Genomic DNA, 21417 nt, shown 5'->3' with positions numbered 1-21417 from the left:
CAGGTAGTTTTGCAGCCGCGTGCTAGGTCGAAGGTACACAGTCCTGGGTTCTGAGTGGTGCGGTTGTACACTAACAGCGAAAAAGTGCCTTTTGTGGGGATTGACTAATCGCAGTTTGTAATTGCTATAAAAAAAAGAACCTATGTATAGTTGAATTTTTTCCCACGATATAGGGTAAATGTGCTAAACATAGAATGAAAAATCTGCTGAAATTTCACGTACATGTAGCTTCATTATGAATGCACCCAAGTAAACCAAGAATTATAACATAGAAGTCTATGGGAACAAAAAAACTCATCAATGAGACTTTCTGTGTCCAAATTACAATAAATCCTTTGAAACAAGCATGGCAAGCAAAATACAGGAAAGCCATTGCAGAGAAATTTCCACCAGAAGTCACTTTAGCTGCTCGACTCAGTGTAATTAGAAGTCAGGTATGACATATCTGATGCAGGTTACCAGGGCTCTATGTTCTATTATTTTCGTAAGTAAACATTAACTTGACAATTTAACATAATTTTGATGTAATATACAGTCTACAGACGGAACTGATTGCATTTACCTGTATGGAGATTGCAGATAGGTAACTGCAGTCTACAGATAGGTGTATGCAGTCTTAACACATTTACTGTAGTGTGCAGATAGGTGACTGCAGTCTGCAGTCAGGTATCTGCTCTCTGCAGATACCTATCTGCACCTGCAGATAGGTGACTGCAATGTGCAGATAGGTGACTGCAGTCTGCAGATAGGTGACTGCAGTCTGCAGATAGGTATATGCAGTCTGCAGACAGGTGACTGCAATCTGCAGATATCGTATGGAGAATTTCTCGTTTTAGTTGAGAATGTGTTAACAGCAGACTTCGCTGTCAGGGGAAACAAGGGAACAACCCCAGTCGGAAAATATGTGCAGCTTTCACCCCTCTGAGGTGCTCAAAGTTTACTGTAAACAATGTCAGGTTCCAGTTTGTGATCAGTGTTAAGAACAGGCTCATGATGGTCATTGCACAACAACTATCAAAAAAGCTGCACAGGAAAAGAGGTCTACAGTTCAGACTTTGATCAATGAGAGTATGGACATTCTGGAAAGTTACTGTAGCTTCATCAGAGGCTTGAGGGAAAAAGAGAAAACCCTAAATGAACAAAAACAGCAGAGAGACAACAGCATCATTCAGGCCTACAACCAAATGGTGCAGAAACTCAAAGAAAGAAAGGACCACCTATTGTCTGAATCACAACAAATACACAACGAGACTTTTGAGGAAATACAGACTGAAAGGGACAGAGTGTTTGCAGATGTTGATGAACTGTCTGCTGCCTGTGATCGAGCAGAACAAGAACTGCAGCAGGGATGGGTCGAATTTCTCGGTCAGCAAACCACTTTGACAGGGGTGGTAGGAAAGTACAGAGAAAAAGCAGCACCAACTCCTGTACAAACCCAGCCTGCTGTCTTCCAGCCCACAGACACCCCAGTGCCAGTATTGGGACATGTGAGGGTCCAGTCTCTCCCATCTGCACCAATCCCAGCAGCACCTGCTTCCAGGGGTACAGGTCATCACCATGGTAACCACAGGCTAAGACTGCATCAGTCTCTAGATTTGAAGAGGATATTTAAACCAAGGGGCAGGGGTCATCACTGTGGTTACCAATGGCAAGGGGAGCCTCAGTCTCAATATCACAGGACAACATTTGGTACATCAGGATCTGGGCCAGGGCAGTTTTATAGTCCATCCGGTGTTACAGTGTCAGATGAAAGTGAGATCTTTGTAGCAGACAGGGATAACCAGAGAATCCAAGTCTTCACCCTGCAGGGAGCATTTGTGAGACAGTTCCCAACAGTGGTGCCAAGTGAAGAGAAGATAAAACCAGAGGATATGGCCCTGGACGGGGAGGGGAACCTGTGGGTGGTGGGGAGGACAGAGTCTGCTCACTGTGCTGTGCAGTACAACAAACAGGGCAGGGTGCGGAGAAAGTTTGACCTACAGCAGACAGGGTGGTTCAGAGGAGTTGCCGTGGACACCAGGAGGAACCACATCCTCATCACACAAACCACAGGAGACTGCGGCAACCAACATGGTGAAGTTTTGGTGTTCACGCCAGATGGAACACTTGTGGGAACTGTGGGTCAGCAGCAGGGAATGAAGAACCCACGGCACATCACTGTGGACAGGGAAGGGAACATTCTTGTGTCAGACTGTCGCAATAACTGTATCCATGTGTACAACAAGGACGGACAGTTCATGTTCCCGTTTGGAGGTGAGGGAAGAGGTAAAGGTCAGCTTTGGGGTCCCAGTGGCATCTGTACAGACAGGGCAGGAAACATCATCGTGGCAGACCAGGGAAACAGGCGTGTGGAGATGTTTGACAAGACAGGAAAATTCCTCAAACACATCACTACAGACATGGGATGGCCATGTGCTGTTGCCATGGCACCACAGGGACAGCTGGTAGTGACTGATATAGAGAACCACACAGTCTCCATATTTCCCACCTACTGAACCTGAGTCAGGTAACAATAGAAGCAGACTGCATCACACGGCAGTCTCACTCATTTCACAAACTTTGAAAAAGTCGTTTTAAGAAATGATGTATGTCTGTATAGTGAGGTGACTGTAAATGCATTCATGTGCGCAGGGAATTTATTTCGTGGCAGCGGGAAAATGGAGTAGTGGAACAGTTGAGTTTTATTAAGTAACTTTGCAATAGTACCATATACAGTAGCCACATACTGTAAAATGTCTGTGGTGATGATGCGGCCACCGCAAAAAATGTGAACATAAAACCACCACCAGGCCAAATATTACCTTTTCTGCACCGCCATTAGTAATGCTTACCCCACGTTCCATGCTGTAAAACATTGACTTCTATAGTGCTAGTGGATTATATAGTGTTATCATTATATAGTGGTTTCAAAGTGATGTAAATGTCTAGGAATTCGAGATCCAATGTGTCATATATTAATTAAGTTTTTTAGTTATGCATTTGTTGTCGGAGATGTAGTCATGAAGCTGTGCAATCATGTACCGTATATTCTCGAATAAAGTACGCACTTTTTTAACTTTTCAAAATTGAAAAGGTGCTGCAAGTTTTTGCCAAAGTTGGGGTGCGTACTTAATTTGAGGTCACTGCACAGAGAAATGGTAAAAAAAGCCTAAAATAAAGCAAGGTGGAGCTACACTTCTAGTAATGTTTCAAAACATACACATTGTTGTTGTCTTGCAGTTGTCTAAACATGAAACAAAGAAATTGTCTAAACATGATTTACATATAATTGGCATTTGCATACAATCCTTTTGAGTTAGTGACTTTGAATTGTACAACTGGTTTTCTACCAGTTCACAGTGATTTTTATAATTTGCAGTAGGCAATTCACAAGTTTATAGAGACAATGACAGTGTAAATGCAGGTTATTTCATGCAAAAGAACCTGGGGAAAACATCATAAATTTTGATTTATCCAGTTCAAGGTCTGTTCAAAATTGGTGGAGAAGGGGTGCACACTTTATTTGAGTTTTTCCATTTTACCTTTCAGTCCCAAAGATCTGTCTAAGACTTGTCCAAAATCAGGGGTGCGTACTTTAATTGGGGTGCGTACTTTATTCGAGAATATACGGTATGATTTTCATGACAATAAATTCAAGAAAAACGTATTTCTATAAGCTTGAAATGACAGATTTCACAACAAGTGTTAACAGCATGTGCTTCCAATTTCTAGTTGCATCAAAATATGCCTTTTTCTTTGCAACACCCCAAAAATTAATCATGATTACCGGTAACATCTTCCAAATGAATGAGCTTGATGGACAAAGTCTGAAAGTTAAGTAAGGATGCGTACCTACATTGTAAACCCACGTTTAGGTTCAGGTCCGGATTCGAATCCAGAGGTTTCCGTTCAGGTTTAGACCTAATAAATTCAGACTTGAACCCATGACATATTCGAATAATGTTATAATGGCATGGCGCGAGCATCATGGCTGAAGTAAATTAAGAGAACTTGAGAGACTTTGGAAATAAAACAATGGCCACCATAGATAGGGATGCATGAAGATACAGTTTTATTATTTTTTTCCCAGCACAAATTTCACAATTTTTGGAGGCTTCAAAACGGTTTAGAATAAAAAGGATATATGAGAGCACTACATTTTTACAAGTCCGGAATTGAATCACTAGGGTTTTGGTTTTTCTGCACCTGAACCTAAACGTTTTTGCAAGTCTGGATTCGGTCCAGCGTACCGGTACGCATCCCTAAACCTGAGATATACCATTACTGCAGGGACCAAGTATGATTAAGCCTTTCTCAAGTCAAAACATATTAAATCTATCAGATATGCAGTTTGTACACTTCAGCACGTATAAACCTGGTGTGTAATGCCCCCATAAGGTGGTTTACCGGTTATGCAATACAAACAAAAGAATTCTCTTTTAGTAAATAAGATGAGTGTGAAACTTGTTCCATTTTGAAATGATCACTTCCTTCAGTCCTGCACACAGAAACCTGTGCTTAATTGATAATCAGTGACTAGACTGTGACCACACCCTGATATTTTGTGAGGTGAACTGGGTATTCACCAGGTACTAGACTAGTACTAATGTTCTGTTAGCAAAAGGGCCAGAAATGTCCTTCAAGTGAAATAACTTGAAAAAGTACAAATTTATTTCTAACGGGGGCCGCCCTAAGACGGTTCCCGTCCTAAGACGGTACGGATTTTTTGCTGATCTTATTATCCATAAGTACACCGTGTTTGTTGCCACTGACTATGCTGATTACAAAGGTAAATAAACCAAGTCCATGCACACAGCTTTAATTTGCATTCCAAGTATACTTTAACATATTCACTTCATGTTTTTTAAAAACAGAATTCTAACAGTAATGTTGACAGTGCTGAATCACTGCGGTCACCGGCCTCTGCGTATTGGCGGCTCGTGTCGCTAACTATACGAACTCGTCCAAGCAGTCACACAACTGCCATGATACACATAAATAAAGCTCCATAAAACACTATGGATATGGGTCTTCAAATGTTTGTTGAGTAGAAAAGCAACCAAAAGGAAGCGACATAAACATTGCCACCATTGTACTCCCAAGGGAGTGTGGCCGTGAAGGTGGCAGACAAGAGAACGCTCCAAAGATTTATTTGACTGTAACAAATGATTCGTGCTGTCTATGAAAATAAGACTTAATAGAGAGATGTAGATGATATTTTCATATAATCAGACAGAGTTTTGTTGATGTTGGCGGTGTCGTTTTTTCGCAATGGTTTTTTTAGTCGGGCATTCACAATCAGTGCATTCAGCCCATTGCCCGTAAAAACACCAGCTGGATTGTTCTAGGTACAGCCTTCCTCATATGAGACAGAAAGTACATACAGTCACGAATTTACTGTTTATAGTAATCTAAAATATCATACTATTAATTTTTTCTGTGTACTTAAATTTACCACTTACTTCTGAAGAGAGCAAAATGTAAAAAAAAAGCGTACCGAGTTAGGCACACTGTCCAGCGTAGCACAAAATTGGAAGGTTACATACACGAAATTGTCTCACAGTGTTTGCCACTTGTAACACGCAGCGCGAAAGGTTCATGAACCACATGAATGCATTTCTTATTCAAGTATGTTGTTCAAATCTATGTGTAAAAAATTCAGTCATCAAACTTTGACCACTCTCAGGCAACTAGCGATGGAGCGCCATGAGTTTGAGCGCAAGAAAAAGCGTACCGTGTTGGGGCACCTCCCGTTGATTTTTTTTTTTTTTGATTTTATTTATTTTGCACAATCATTAAAAAAGTTAACATAAAACAAATTAAAGGATGAAAGTACATGCAGGGGGGAAGAAAAAAGCCTCGTGGCTTGTACAAAGTCTTCCTCCAAAGTAACAAGATTGAATAGACGTGAAAAAATTATACATTAGACAATAATGTAACCAAAAGAATTATATCAATTAACAAAATGGAAATAAATCATAATAGTTCAATAAATGATAACTAATGCAATAACATAACGGCGAAATGAATGAAATGATGTAATAAGAATATAACATTGAAAGAAAAGTAACAAGTGACAATGAATGGGAGATTAATTAAATGTTTGATTATCTAATAATGACTTTTTTAACAGGTTTTTGAAGATGGATGGTGAATGACTAAGATGTAAGGTTTCATTTAAACTATTCCAGATTTGCGGACACCTGAACAGCATGGAAAACTTTCTTTGTTGTGTTTTTACTTGTATCTGTTTTAAATGGTTAGACTGTCTGGTATGGTACTGATGGTGGTCTGAATTGTGATGGAAAAGGTTCTGGAATTGCTTTGGTATACAAGAACTATTAATGGTTTTGTGAACAAAAAGGCAACTTTGCAGTTTGTTTATATCATATATAGTTAATACTTTTAAATTACGAAACAAAGATGCAGAAGGGAATGTATACGACACATTTGAGACTATTCGGACGAAGCGTTTCTGCAGAAGAAGTAGAGGTTTAAGTGATGTGGAGTATGTACTCGCCCATACGATGTTACAATATGCAAGATAGGGATATAGTAAACTATAGTATAATATCATATATGTTTTAGAAGATAGTAGCGTTGCGATTTTTCTGACAATACCTATGTTTTTATAGATTTTTTTGCAAATAAGGTCAATATGTTTTTTCCAGGTAAGTTTGTCATCAATGGTGACACCTAAGAAACACGTGTGCGTAACTTGATTAATTGGTGTGTTATTAATAGCTATTTTAACATTTTCCTTATTGTATTTTTTCTTCCCTGCAAAAATAATGAAATTTGTTTTCTTGACATTTAAGGATAATTTGTTAATTTGGAACCATTTGTTTACTTTGTCTAATTCTCTATTCATTTTACTGACTAATATACCAAGGTCAGAATGTGATGAAAACAAGTTAGTATCATCTGCAAATAGTAGTGCATATAGTTCATCAGATACATTAGCCAAATCGTTGATATATATGAGAAATAATAGAGGACCAAGAATAGAACCTTGAGGGACGCCACAGGAAATTGATCTTGTATCTGAGGAGTAGGTATTATTAGAAACATACTGTTTTCTGTTAGATAAATAGTCTTTTAGCCATGTTAAAACATATCCTTGAAAGCCATAGCAGTTAAGTTTTTCTAATAGAATTTTATGGTTCACGGTGTCGAAAGCTTTCGACAAGTCCAGAAACACACCAATGGTGAATTCATTCTTTTCTAAGGCCGAGGTAATTTTATCTACTAATTTCAAAAGTGTCATATATGTTGAATGGTGTTTACGGAAGCCATATTGGTATTCATGGAGAATGTTGTTATCTTCTAAGTGCTGTAGAATTCTCTTGTATACTAATTTCTCTAGGACTTTTGAAAATACCGGCAAAACTGATATGGGGCGGTAATTTGACAGTAAACAGGTGTTTCCCGATTTGAAAAGCGGTATGACTTTGGCTATCTTTAAATCATTTGGGACCATACCAGTTTCCAAGGACAATTTTAATATATACGTGAGGGGCTCTAGTATTGAGCTGCTGACTTGTTTTATTAAGGAGGTGCTTAATTCATCATTACCAGGAGCAGAGTTCTTAAGATTACAAATAATATTTTGGACTTCGGATACAGTGGGTGTTTCAAAGAAGCTATAAGATGGGTAGACATTGTTAATGAAAGATAGAGGAGAACAGTCAGTCTTGTCGATCTTTTTAGCTAATGAGGGTCCAATATTAACAAAAAAGTTATTGAAGGCATCTACAATGCCGTTACACATATTCAAATTGGATTCATGTTTTCTTTCAATATTGCATAGAAGATGCATCCAGAGCATCATTAAAATAACATTATTTTCCCACATACAATTCATATAGACTTGGCTGTGGTTAAGTGTGTTGTTTTGTCAGCCATCATTTATAAAGCAGGTTATGAAGCACATGACTGAACACGATGACACACGTCAAGTACAGCTATGTGCTAATTAGCTTAGTTTGCACCGTTTTTAAGCCTGAGGCTGAAAACTGGTTTTGTAGCTTTGGAGGGGTTACTGCAGAAGGTCGGAAGGACAACAAAATGGCGGCTGCTTCGTCAAGTTTGGGGACACAGTTCCAAGAAGAACTGACCTGCAGCATCTGCCTGGAGCTGTTCACCAGGCCCAAGGTGCTGCCCTGTCAGCACACCTTCTGTCAGGACTGTCTACAGGACCTTGCAGGGAGGGGAGGGACCTTTCAGTGCCCAAACTGTCGTCAGCAGGTCAGGCTGCCACCCCAAGGGGTCACAGGTTTACCAGACAATCTCATGGCGGCAAATATGTGTGAGATACTCCAACAGCAGACTTTGCTGTCAGGTCCAGCAGCAAGGGGCACAGGTCATCACCATGGTAACCACAGGGAAAGAGAGCAGCATTCTCAGAGGGTGACATTTGGTGGAAAGAGATCAGGAACAGGACAGTTTGGTCGTCACTCAGCCCCTGCACCTGCACCTGCACCAATCCCAGCAGAACTGGCATCTACTACTAATGTAGCAAGGGGCAGGGGTCATCACCATGGTAACCAATGGCAAGGGGAGCCTCAGTCTCAATATCAGAGGACAACATTTGGTACACAGGGATTTGGATTTGGACAGTTCATGCGTCCAGTTGGTGTGACAGTGACAGAAAAAGGGGAGATCTTTGTAGCAGACAGGGATAACCAGAGAATCCAAGTCTTCACCCTGCAGGGAACATTTGTGAGACAGTTCCCAACAGTCGTGTCAGGTGAAAAGAAGATGAGACCACATGATGTGGCCATGGACGGGGAGGGGAACCTGTGGGTGGTGGGGTGGAGTGTGTCCTCTGACCTTGCAATGAAGTACAACAAACAGGGTCGGGTGCTGGGGAAGTTTGACCTACAGAAGACAAATTGGTACAGAGGAGTTGCCGTGGACACCAGGAGGAACCACATCCTCATCACACAATTTACCAGAGGAGACTGCTGGGACAACAGACATGGTGAAGTTTTGGTGTTCAGGCCAAATGGGACACTTGAGATAACTGTGGGTCAGCAGCAGGGAATGAAGATCCCACAGTACATCACTATGGACGGGGAAGGGAATTTTCTTGTGTCAGACTATGAGAACCACTGTGTCTATGTGTACAACAAGGACAAACAGTTTCTGTTCCAGTTTGGAGGTGAGGGAAGTGGTGAAGGTCAACTGAAGGGTCCCCTTGGCATCTGTACAGACAGGGCAGGTAACATCATCGTGGCAGACTTGGGAAACAGGCGTGTGGAGATGTTTGACAAGACAGGCAGATTTCTGAAACACATCGCTACAGACATGGAGAGGCCATATGCTGTTGCCATGGCACCAGAGGGACAGCTGGTAGTGACTGATTTTACGGATAACAAAGTCACCATATTTCCCACCTTCTGTCTGTCACAATGTCTGGAGAACCTGGAAAGTGGGGGGACCTTAAAGTGTGCTGTCTGTCGTCAGCAGGTCAGGCTGCCACCCCAAGGGGTCACAGGTTTACCAGACAATCTTATGGCGGCAAATATGTGTGAGATACTCCAACAGCAGACTTCGCTTCCAGCAGCAAGGGGCACAGGTCATCACCATGGTAACCACAGGCAACAAGAGCATCAGTCTCAGAGGTTAAGATTTGGTGGAAAGAGATCAGGAACAGGACAGTTTGATCGTCACTCGGCCCCTGCACCTGCACCTGCACCAATCCCAGCAGCACTGGCATCTACTACTAATGCAGCAAGGGGGAGGGGTCATCGCCATGGTAACCAATGGCAAGGGGAGCCTCAGTCTCAATATCACAGGACAACAATTGGTACATCAGGATCTGGGCCAGGACAGTTTTATAGTCCATCCGGTGTTACAGTGTCAGAAGAAGGGGAGATCTTTGTAGCAGACAGGGATAACCAGAGAATCCAAGTCTTCACCCTGCAGGGAACATTTGTAAGACAGTTCCCAACAGTGGTGCCAAGACGTGAAGAGAAGATAAAACCAGAGGATGTGGCACTGGACGGGAAGGGGAACCTGTGGGTGGTGGGGAGGACAGAGTTTGCTCAATTTGCTGTGCAGTACAACAAACAGGGTAGGGTGCTGAGGAAGTTTGACCTACAGGAGTCAGAGTGGTACAGAGGAGTTGCTGTGGATACCAGGAGGAACCACATCCTCATCATACAAACCACGGGACACTGGGTCAACCTGCATGGTGAAGTTTTGGTGTACAGGCCAGATGGGACACTTGTGAGAACTGTGGGTCAGCAGCAGGGGATGAGGTTCCCACGGTACATCACTGTGGGTAGGGAAGGGAACATTCTTGTGTCAGACAGTGACAATCACTTTGTCTATGTGTACAACGAGGACGGTCAGTTTCTGTTCAGTTTTGGGGGTGAGGGAAGAGGTGAAGGTCAGCTGAAGGGTCCTGGTGGCATCTGTACAGACAGGGCAGGTAACATCATTGTAGTAGACCTACGAAACAGGCGTGTGGAGATGTTTGACAAGACAGGAAACTTTGGCAAACACATCACTACTGACGTGAGGATGCCATGTGCTGTTGCCATGGCACCACAGGGACAGTTTGTAGTGACTGATGTAGAGAAGAACACAGTCTCCATATTTCCCACCTACTGAACCTGAGTCAGGTGAGGACAAACTTTACCAAAAACTACCTGGTCTCATTTCACAAACTTTGGAGTCATTTTTAAGAAACTATGTACGTCAACAAAGTGATATTGTTGTAAACTCTTTTAACTATGCAGGGATTTAATTTTGCGGTGGCGGAGAAATGGAGACAGTGTTTGTGATGGTTTTTAGTTCGCAACAGCGCCAGGAAAGCCAAACTTGCAACTAGCTGGACTTGGGACGACACACAAGATGCGAGGTACGCTTATCTGTCATAGCGATGGGAGAAGCAATAAGAAAAAGCCCTATACTGCAATCTTATACTGTACTGGGAAAATATTGCCCACGGTTTTGAGTTTGCAGTGAAGCAGACACGGCAAAAACAGTGAAGTTCAACATAAAACCTCTGCAAACATTTTTGCATTTACAATCATATAATAATATATATATATGATTTAACTCACTAGGACATGTAAATATCATTGATTCTGCACTGTACTTATTACTGTAACAGTAACTATTTGTTGATACTGTATTTAGTGCATGACAGGGGAACTTGTAAGGTGTTTATGCACCTGTTTTGCTCCCCATCATTTTGTGAAAAATACAAGTAAAACAAATAAAGTAGGAATAAAAAAATCTCCAATATCCAAAAAAATAGGAAATCCCCAAAGTCAGTATCACTCTTCACATTAAATATATTTGTTTCATTGAATTGTAGATGAAAACTGGAAACCAGTCAGTGAAAGTCCTAAAACATTAATTTTGCTTGTGAGTTCAATTCAGGTACATTAGCCTTGAACTGTAGCAACATGTTATGTACCCATAGATGCCATATTCATCAGTGCCATGTACGATTGGTTTGTAATAAAGCTATTACAGAATAATTATATTAATTGTCAGTGAGTGCGTTTGGTTTTGACACACTGTCAGGATTAAGTAATGACTAAAATGTATGACGGATGTAAAATCCTTAAGGTCTTCACTCATCCCCCTGAGACCAAGTCATAAATAAAAAAATTCATAACTCACCGAAAATTCAACGTAAAAAGGCGTGCTTTTCACCGTCTTCCAGCTTGGAATCCCCTCTTTCAAATGGCACCAGTACGCATGCGCATAAGGAAACGCCCTGAGCTCGTTCCCAAGGTCTTATCCGCATCAAGAAGTGCTAGAACTCTCACTGCCCTGGGACAGAGTCATCCCGGTCACGTGGTGCGCTAATGAGGAAGATGGCCGCCGCGACGAAAGCACATACCTTGTGCACACGTAAATTTTCATAGTGTATCTTCTCTTCTGCTGGGTGTGTTTCTCCTGAGTTTTTACTACTAGACTGCAGCTGAGCTTTAGAAGGGTGGTGATTTAAGGCATACCCTTTGTCACCTGCCGTTTATCAAGCACACAACTGAACACGTAATTGTACACGTCAGGTGTGTGTTGACTAGCGTTGAATCATTTTTAGCCTGAGGCTTAAACCGGTTTTGTAGCTTTGGAGGGCTTATTGCAGAAGGTCGGAAAGACAACAAAATGGCGGCTGCATCGTCAAGTTTGGGGCAAAGAGAGCACCAGTCTCAGAGGACAACATCTGGACAGTTCCTGTCTCTATTTGGTGTAAAAACTGTAACAGTGTCAGATGAAGGAGAGATCTTTGTAGCAGACTACAGGAACCTGAAGATCCAGGTCTATACCCTGCAGGAAACATTTGTGAGAGAGTTCAAAACAATCGTGTCAGGGGAAGGGAAGATGTACAAACTGTCCCCATTTGATGTGGCCATGGACAAGGAGGGGAACCTGTGGGTGGTGGGGCACACAGTGTCTACGTTGTATGCTGTGCAGTACAACAAACAGGGTACGATGCTGAAAAAGTTTCACCTACAGAATACAGGTCATTTCAGCGGGGTTGCCGTGGACACCGGGAGGAACCACATCCTCATCACGCAAACCGACAAACGAGACTGGCCCAACCCACAAGCTAAAGTTTTGGTGTACAGTCCAGATGGGACCCTACTGAGCACTATGGGTCAGCAGCAGTGGATGAAGCATCCATGGTACATCACTGTGGACGGGGAAGGGAACATTCTTGTGTCAGACTGTCAGGATCACTGTGTCTATGTGTACAACAAGGACGGACAGTTTCTGTTCCAGTTTGGAGGTGAGGGAAGTGGTGAAGGTCAGCTGAAAGGTCCCTATGGCATCTGTACAGACAGGGCAGGTAACATCATCGTGGCAGACAGGGGAAACAGTCGTGTGGAGATGTTTGACAAGACAGGAAAATTCCTCAAACACATCACTACTGACATGGAGGAGCCACATGCTGTTGCCATGGCACCACAGGGACAGCTGGTAGTGACTGATTTTAAGAATGACACAGTCTCCATATTTCCCACCTACTGAACCTGAGTCAGGTGAGGTCAGTAAACTTCACCACACTGCGGTCTCAATGGCTGGTCTCATTTCACAAACTTTGTAGTCATTTTTACGAAATGGTGTATGTCAACAACAAGGTGAGGCTATTGTAAATGCATCTAGTAAGTATGATGCAGAGATTTGATTTTGTGGTACTCGGAAGTTAGTTAGTTATGGGTCGACCTGATGGACAGAGCCGCATGGAAGCGTGATGTGAAGACTATCCGACTGCTGCCTACCCGTGTCAGGGATCCCAGCAGCAGTAATCAAACAATGGATAACTAGTGGGAAAATGTAGTATTTGACCGTGGTTTAGAGTAAAACTTTGCAATAGCATCAAATGTAGTAATTGCATACTGTAATGGGAAAACGTTCACAGTGGTTTTGAGTCTGTGGTGAACCAGCCACCGCAAAAACATACTGTGAACATAAAACCACCACAAACATTTCTGTAATTAAAGCATACTATGAGTGTGATTTAACCAATTAGGCCTAGAAAGCATTGATTCTACATTGATCTAATTCCATTGTATATTCAATTGTCTTTTGTTCATGGCAGAGGCACTTGTAAAGGTGCTTATAGTCCTGTTTTACCCTCTTTCACATTGCATTACTAGTACATACAAATAAAACAAAAAATATAAAAAATCATTTTTTACATTCAATTTTGTTTCGCTCATTAGTAGAGTCTAAATGAAAACTGCAACTCTGGTGGAAGCACTAATTAGATATTAGGTAATATGCTGAAGATGATACTTTTGATAATAATTTGGTTGTGAGTTTAATTTTGACACCTACTGTACTTCATGTAACGTTGTGTTTTAAGGAACTGTTTTATTTCCAATACAAGAGAAGGTATGAAGTTCAATTAACGTGTAATTTTTTTATGCTTATTTAAGTTAAGCTTGATGTGTTCTTTTGATATAATACACATTGTCTCCATATTCCTGAATAGTAAATTCAAGGGCAATTTTTTTTAATTACATTGTGACAACCTGCATGGCACAACTTGCAGGAAAATACATCAAAGAATGTCTAGACGGTTGTAAAAGCCCATTTTTATCCCTTACTTTATCTGCACTCTTGTATTAAGGTAGATTTAGCCTTATGGACCTGTAGTTATGTACTCATCTGGTGGATGCCATACTTTGTACTTTGTACAATTGTTTTGCAATAAAGTTATTACAGAGTTCTCATTATCATGTTCTGTCAGTGGGTGCATTTGGTGTTGACACAAGAATGTAATGACTAAAATGTGTAACACTCAGTCAGAGGTTAAATTTTGCTTTGTTGCAGATCTTTTATCTTACAAAACTGTTGGGACAACAAAATTTACCTAGCCTGGCTATAGAATTTACCTAGTCTGGCTGATTTTCATGACATGAAATTTATGGAAAAGTATCTTATATTTATACGCTTGAAATGACAGATTCACAACAAAAGTTTACAACATGGGCTTCCAATTTCTAGTTGCATCAAATTTTGCCTTTTTCTTTGCAACTCCCCAAAAATTAGTCATGATTAACGCTAATTCCAATGAGCTTGATGGACAAAATCTGGAAGCTGGAGACAACCCTGCATGGAACATACCATTACTGCAGGAACCTCGTATGATTAAGTCGTTCTGAAGTCCAAACATAAAAAAAAGTACAAATCTTCTAGCTATGCAGCTTGTAATGTCCAGTACAAACCTGGAGTGTTATTCCCCCATAAGGTAGTTTACAGGTTATGCAATACAAACAAAAGAATTTAAAGTACTGAATAACTTGAGTGTGTAACTTGTTCCACTTTGAAATGATTACTTCCTTCAGTCCTGCACTCAGAAACCTGTGCCTAATTGATAATCAGTGACTAGACTAGTACTGTGACCACACCCTGATATTTTGTGTAGCGAACTGGGTAATCACCTACTAGTACTATAATGTTAGATCTGTTAGCACTAGGACCAGAAATGTCCTTTGAGTGGAATAACTTGAAGAAGAACAAATTTGTTTGTACACAGTCATATAAAAATTTGATTAAATTTTTCCATCAATAATGCATATAGAAGATGCATCCAGAGCAGTATTAAAAATAATATTAGGCTATTTTTACACATACACTGCATATAGAGTTGGGTGTGATTAAGTGTGTTGTTTTGTCACCCATCATTTTATAAAGCAGCTTTATAAAGGACACAACTGACCATGTAAGTTTACACGTCATGTACAGCTGTGTGCTAAGTAGCTTTGCATCATTTTAAGCCTGAGGCTAAAACTGGTTCTGTAGCTTTGGAGGGTTTACTGCAGAAGGTTGAAAAGGCAACAAAATGGCGGCTGCATCGTCAAGTTTGGGGACACAGTTCCGTGAAGAACTGACCTGCAGCATCTGCCTGCAATTGTTCACCAGGCCCAAGATGCTGCCCTGTCAGCACACCTTCTGTCAGTCACCATGTCTGGAGAACCTTGCAGGGAGGGGAAGGGCCTTGAAGTGTGCTGTCTGTCGTCAGCAGGTCAGGCTGCCACCCCAGGGGGTCACAGGTTTACCAGACAATCTTATGGCAGCAAATATGTGTGAAAGACTCCAACAGCAGACTTCGCTGTCAGGGGAAACAAGGGAACAGCCCCAGTCTGGAAACAGGTGCAGCTTTCACCCCTCAGAGGTGCTCAAAGTGTACTGTAAACAATGTCAGATTCCAGTTTGTGATCAGTGTTTAGAACAGGATCATGATGATCATCGGACAACAACAATCAAAAAAGCTATACAGGAAAGGAGTTTGACAGTCCAGCCCTTGATCAATGAGGGGAGGAACATTCTGGAAAATTATTGCAGCTTCATCAGAGGTCTGAGGGAAAAAGAGAAAACCCTGAATGAACAGAAACAGCAGAGAAACAACAGCATCATACAGGCCTACAACCAAATGGTGCAGAAACTCGAACAGAGAAAAGATCACCTATTGTCTGAATCACAACAAAGTCACAATGAGAACTTGGAGAAAATACAGACTGAAAGAGACAGAGTGTTTGCAGATGTCAATGAACTGTCTGCTGCCTGTGATCGAGCAGAACAAGAGCTGCAGCAGGGGTTGGTCGAATTTCTCAGTCATCAAACCGATTTGACAGAGGTGGTTGAAAAGTACAGAGGAAAAGCAGCACCAACTCCTGTACAAACCCAGCCTGCTGTCTTTGAGCCCACAGACACCCCAGTGCCAGTATTGGGACATGTGAGGGTCCAGTCTCTCCCATCTGTACCAATCCCAGCAGCACCTGCACCAGTTCCACTTGTTTGCAGTACTAATGTATCAGGGGGCAGGAGTCATTGCCATGGTAACCAAAGGCAAGGGAAGACTCAGTCTCTTGTTCAGAAGACAACATTTGGTATATCAGGATGTGGATCCGGACCAAGAGAGTTCAATGGTCCATTCGGTGTTACAGTGTCAGATGAAGGGGAGATTTTTGTAGCAGACGGTGGGAACCAGAGAATCCAAGTCTTCACCCTGCAGGGAACATTTATCCGCCAGTTCCCAACAGTAATGTCAGGTGAAGAGAAGATGAAACCAAATGATGCAGCCATGGACGGGGAGGGGAACCTGTGGGTGGTGGGGAAAGCAGAATCTGGTGAGTTTGCTGTGCAGTACATCAAACAGGGCAGGGTGCTGAGGATTTTTTACCTACAGTCGGCAGTGGGGTACAGAGGAGTTGCCGTGGACACCAGGAGGAACCACATCCTCATCACACTAACTGCAGGAAACTGGGACAACCCACATGGTGAAGTTTTGGTGTTGAAGCCAGATGGGTCACTTGTGAGAACTGTGGGTCAGCAGAAGGGGATGAAGCACACACAGTACATCACTGTGGATGGGGAAGGGAACATTCTTGTGTCAGACATATATAATCACTGTGTCTATGTGTACAATGAGGATGGACAGTTTCTGTTCCAGTTTGGAGGATGGGGAAGTGGAGAAGGTCAGCTGCATGATCCCCATGGCATCTGTACAGACAGGGCAGGTAACATCATCGTGGCAGACTGGGGAAACAAGCGTGTGGAGATGTTTGACAGGACAGGAAAATTCCTCAAACACATCACTACAGACATGAAGAGGCCAAAGGCTGTTGCCATGGCACCACAGGGACAGCTGGTAGTGACTGACAGTTGGGACCACACAGTCTCCATATTTCCCACCTACTGAACCTGAGTCAGGTGAGGAGCAAACTGTACCACACTGCAGACTCACTGCCTGGACTCAATTCACAACCTTTGCTGTCATTTGTAAGAAGCAATGTCAACAAAGTGATATTGCTGTAAATGCCTTTAACTATGAAGGGATTTAATTTGTGGTGGCTGCAAAATGGAGTATTTGTGGTGGTTTTGAGTTCACAAAAGCACCATACACAGTATACATTCAAACCTGTCTGTAGCGGCCACTCAAGGGACTGGAGAAATATGGCCACTATAGACAGGCGGCCACTATAGAGAAATGTTGATCAATTGACTATGAGCAAGCTACACATGATTTCAGTTCCCACTAATCTTTCTCACCAAGTAACATTGTCTCAATCGGTAAATTCACTGACAAAGACTTGCACTTTAATGCTACCGCCAAAATGACCCTGTCAGAAACTCCAAATCCTTGCAAACTACAATTTCAAACTTGGTGCAGAATGACATAAGGCTGCAGTATGGTTGCAATAGGCAGTGTTTCTGTATCAAAGGGACTGGAAATCGTGTGGCCATGGCCGCGTTGGACAGGTGGCCGCTAATTATAAGCCTATTTCTTAATCATTACGAATCCAAGGGACCGACAAAAAGTGGCCACTATGGCCAGGTGGCTGCTATGCAAAGGTGGCCGCTAATACAGGTTTGACTGTACTTATATACAGTTATAAATGGGAAAATGTTGGTGGTTTTGAGTCAGCAGTGAAACAGCCACAGCAAAAACATACTGTGAACATAAAACCACCATGAACAATTCTGCATTACAGTATAGTTACTTAGTATGATTTAAACAATTAGGACTTGCTATCATTAATTCTGCACTGCTCTAATTCCATTTGTATATTTTGTTGTCTTTTGTTCATAGCAGAGGCACTTGTAAAGGTGCTTATACACCTGTTTTACCCTTTTTCACATTGCAATAAATACAAATAAATTTAAAAAATCTCAAATATCATCATCATTCTTTACATCAAATTTTGATTTTTGTTTGCCTCAGAAGTAGATGAAAACTGCAACTGCAACTCCACTCAGTGGAAGTGCTAAGCAGGGATTAGTTAATATGCTGAAGATGATACTTTTGATAATATTTGGTTGAGTTTAATTTGACACAAACTGTACATAAACTGTGACTTACAGTTCCTTAAAACATAATGTTACAAGTCTTGTAACATTATGTTTTAAGGAACTGTAAGTCACAATTTATTTTCTATTTTCAATACAAGAGAAGGTACAATATGAAGTTCATACAATCAATGTGTAATTCTTTTACAGTTGAGTTTTTCTTTAGATTTGATCATGGAGCTTTCATCAATTTGATATAAAAGCTCCTTGATTTGATATGTATAAGGACTCATCTCAATAGCCCTGAATAGTAACTTCAAGTGCATAATGAGATGTGACAACCCCTCCATGGTGTATATAGGAAAATATGTCAAAGAATTCTAGACGCTAGAAACTCTTTTAATGATTGTAAAAGCTTTTTTTCCAAGCTACGCACTCTTGTATTAGGTACATAAGCCCTATAGAACTGCAGTTATGTAGTCGTGTAGCTGTCATACCTCGTACCTTGTACAATTGATTTGCAATAAAGTTATTACAGAGATATTATTACAATGTTCTGTCTGTGGCTGCATTTGGTTTTAACACAAGAATGTAATGACTAAAATGTGTAACAGAGGTTAAATTTTATTTTGTTTCAGAGCTTTTATCAAAGGGAGTTCTGACAAAACTGTTGGGACAGACAAAAATTTACCTGTTCTGGCTATAAATATGATTTTCATGACAATAAATTCAAGAAAAACGTATTTTTATAAGCTTGAAATGACAGATTTCACAACAAGAGTTAACAGCATGTGCTTCCAATTTCTAGTTGCATAAAAATATGCCTTTTTCTTTGCAACACCCCAAAAATTAATCATGATTAACGTCTTCCAATGAGCTTGATGGACAAAGTCTGAAAGCTGAGTAAGGATGCGTACCTACATTGTAAACCCACGTTTAGGTTCAGGTCCGGATTCGAATCCAGAGGTTTCGGTTCAGGTTTAGACCTAATAAATTCAGACTTGAACCCATGACATATTCGAATAATGTTATAATGGCATGGCGCGAGCATCATGGCTGAAGTAAATTGAGAGAACTTGAGAGACTTTGGAAATAAAACAATGGCCACCATAGATAGGGATGCATGAAGATACAGTTGTATTATTTCTTTTTGCAGCGCAAATTTCACAATTTTTGGAGGCTTCAAAACGGTTTAGAACAAAAAGGATATATGAGAGCACTACATTTTTTACAAGTCCGGAATTGAGTCACAATGAGTTTCGGTTTTTCTGGACCTGAACCTAAACGTTTTTGCAAGTCCGGATTCGGTCCAGCATACCGGTACGCATCCCTAAAGCTGAGATATGTAGTTTGTACTCTTCAGTACGTATAAACCTGGTGTGCTAATACACCCCCTTAGCAATTAAGGTAGTTTACAGGTTATGCAATACAAACAAAAGAATTCTCTAAATAACTTGAGTGTGAAACTTGTTCCACTTTGAAATGATCACTTCCTTCAGTCCTGCACACAGAAACCTGTGCCTAATTGATAATCAGTGACTAGACTGTGACCACACCCTGATATTTTGTGAGGTGAACTGGGTATTCACCAGGTACTAGACTAGTACTAATGTTCTGTTAGCAAAAGGGCCAGAAATGTCCTTCAAGTGAAATAACTTGAAAAAGTACAAATTTATTTCTACACATATTCAAATTGGATTCATGTTTTCTTTCAATATTGCATAGAAGATGCATCCAGAGCATCATTAAAATAACATTATTTTCCCACATACACTTCATATAGACTTGGCTGTGGTTAAGTGTGTTGTTTTGTCAGCCATCATTTATAAAGCAGGTTATGAAGCACATGACTGAACACGATGACACACGTCAGGTACAGCTATGTGCTAATTAGCTTAGTTTGCACCGTTTTTAAGCCTGAGGCTGAAAACTGGTTTTGTAGCTTTGGAGGGGTTACTGCAGAAGGTCGGAAGGACAACAAAATGGCGGCTGCATCGTCAAGTTTGGGGACACAGTTCCAAGAAGAACTGACCTGCAACATCTGCCTGGAGCTGTTCACCAGGCCCAAGGCGCTGCCCTGTCAGCACACCTTCTGTCTGTCTCCATGTCTGGAGAACCTTGCCGGGAGGGGAGGGACTTTGAAGTGTGCTATCTGTCGTCAGCAGGTCAGCCTGCCACCCCAGGGGGTCACAGGTTTGCCAGACAATCGCATGGCCGCTAATTTGTGTGAGAGACTCCAACAGCAGACTTCGCTGTCAGGTCAAGCAGCAAGGGGCACAGGTCATCACCATGGTAACCACAGGCAAAGAGAGCATCAGTCTCAGAGGATAACATTTGGTGCGAGGGGATCTGGACAAGGGATCTGGACAAGGACAGTTCCTGTTGTTGGTGTTACAGTGTCAGATGAAGGGGAGATCTTTGTAGCAGACAATTTTAGGAGAATCAAAGTCTTCACCCTGCAGGGAACATTTGTGAAACAGTTCCCAACAGTCGTGTCAGCTGGAGATAAGATGAGACCACATGATGTGGCCATGGACGGGGAGGGGAACCTGTGGGTGGTGGGGAGGATAATGCCAGGGTCCGCTGAGTTTGCTGTGCAGTACAACAAACAAGGCAAGGTGCTGAGGAAGTTTGACCTCCAGGAGACAGGTCATTACAGAGGAGTTGCCGTGGACACCAGGAGGAACCACATTCTCATCACACAAACCACAGGACACGGGGACAACACATGTGGTGAAGTTTTGGTGTTCAAGTCAAATCGGACACCAGTGGGAACTGTGGGTCAGCAACAGAGGATGAAGTGCCCACGGTACATCACTGTTGATCGCGAGGGGAACATTCTTGTGTCGGACTTGAGCACTCACTGTGTCTATGTGTACAATGAGGACGGACACTTTCTGTTCCAGTTTGGAGGTGAGGGAAGTGGTGAAGGTCAGCTGAATGAGCCCCATGGCATCTGTACAGACAGGGCAGGTAACATCATTGTGGCAGACAGTGGAAACAGGCGTTTGGTGATATTTGACAAGACAGGCAGATTCCTCAAGCATATCACTACTGGCATGAAGAGGCAGAGGGCTGTTGCCATGGCAAGACAGGGACAGCTGGTAGTGACTGCCCTAGGGAACAACACAGTCTCCATATTTCCCACCTACTGAACCTGAGTCAAAC

At 41.8% G+C, this 21417-nt stretch overlaps 3 protein-coding genes across 3 annotated transcripts; all 3 read left to right on the top strand.

Moving 5' to 3' along the window:
• The first annotated feature begins 855 nt into the window (after positions 1–855).
• On the top strand, positions 856–17208 carry LOC118405142 (tripartite motif-containing protein 2-like). Its single transcript, XM_035804561.1, has 2 exons — positions 856–2506; positions 17173–17208. The coding sequence occupies exon 1, from the start codon at positions 1071–1073 to the stop codon at positions 2493–2495; it is 1425 nt and encodes a 474-aa protein (XP_035660454.1). The 5' UTR covers positions 856–1070; the 3' UTR covers positions 2496–2506; positions 17173–17208.
• On the top strand, positions 8022–11024 carry LOC118405135. Its single transcript, XM_035804552.1, has one exon. It carries the CDS (start codon positions 8047–8049, stop codon positions 10597–10599), a length of 2553 nt encoding a protein of 850 aa, XP_035660445.1. The 5' UTR covers positions 8022–8046; the 3' UTR covers positions 10600–11024.
• Positions 17209–20459: 3251 nt separating the features above from the next.
• Positions 20460–21404, top strand: LOC118404410 (tripartite motif-containing protein 3-like). The gene has a single exon (XM_035803481.1). It carries the CDS (start codon positions 20460–20462, stop codon positions 21402–21404), a length of 945 nt encoding a protein of 314 aa, XP_035659374.1.
• The last annotated feature ends 13 nt before the right edge of the window (positions 21405–21417 follow it).

The sequence above is a fragment of the Branchiostoma floridae genome, chromosome 17, assembly GCF_000003815.2.
Source record: "Branchiostoma floridae strain S238N-H82 chromosome 17, Bfl_VNyyK, whole genome shotgun sequence".
Taxonomy (NCBI): domain Eukaryota; kingdom Metazoa; phylum Chordata; class Leptocardii; order Amphioxiformes; family Branchiostomatidae; genus Branchiostoma; species Branchiostoma floridae.
The sequence above is the reverse complement of the archived record's forward strand: the minus strand, read 5'-3'. Positions and strand labels throughout refer to the sequence as shown.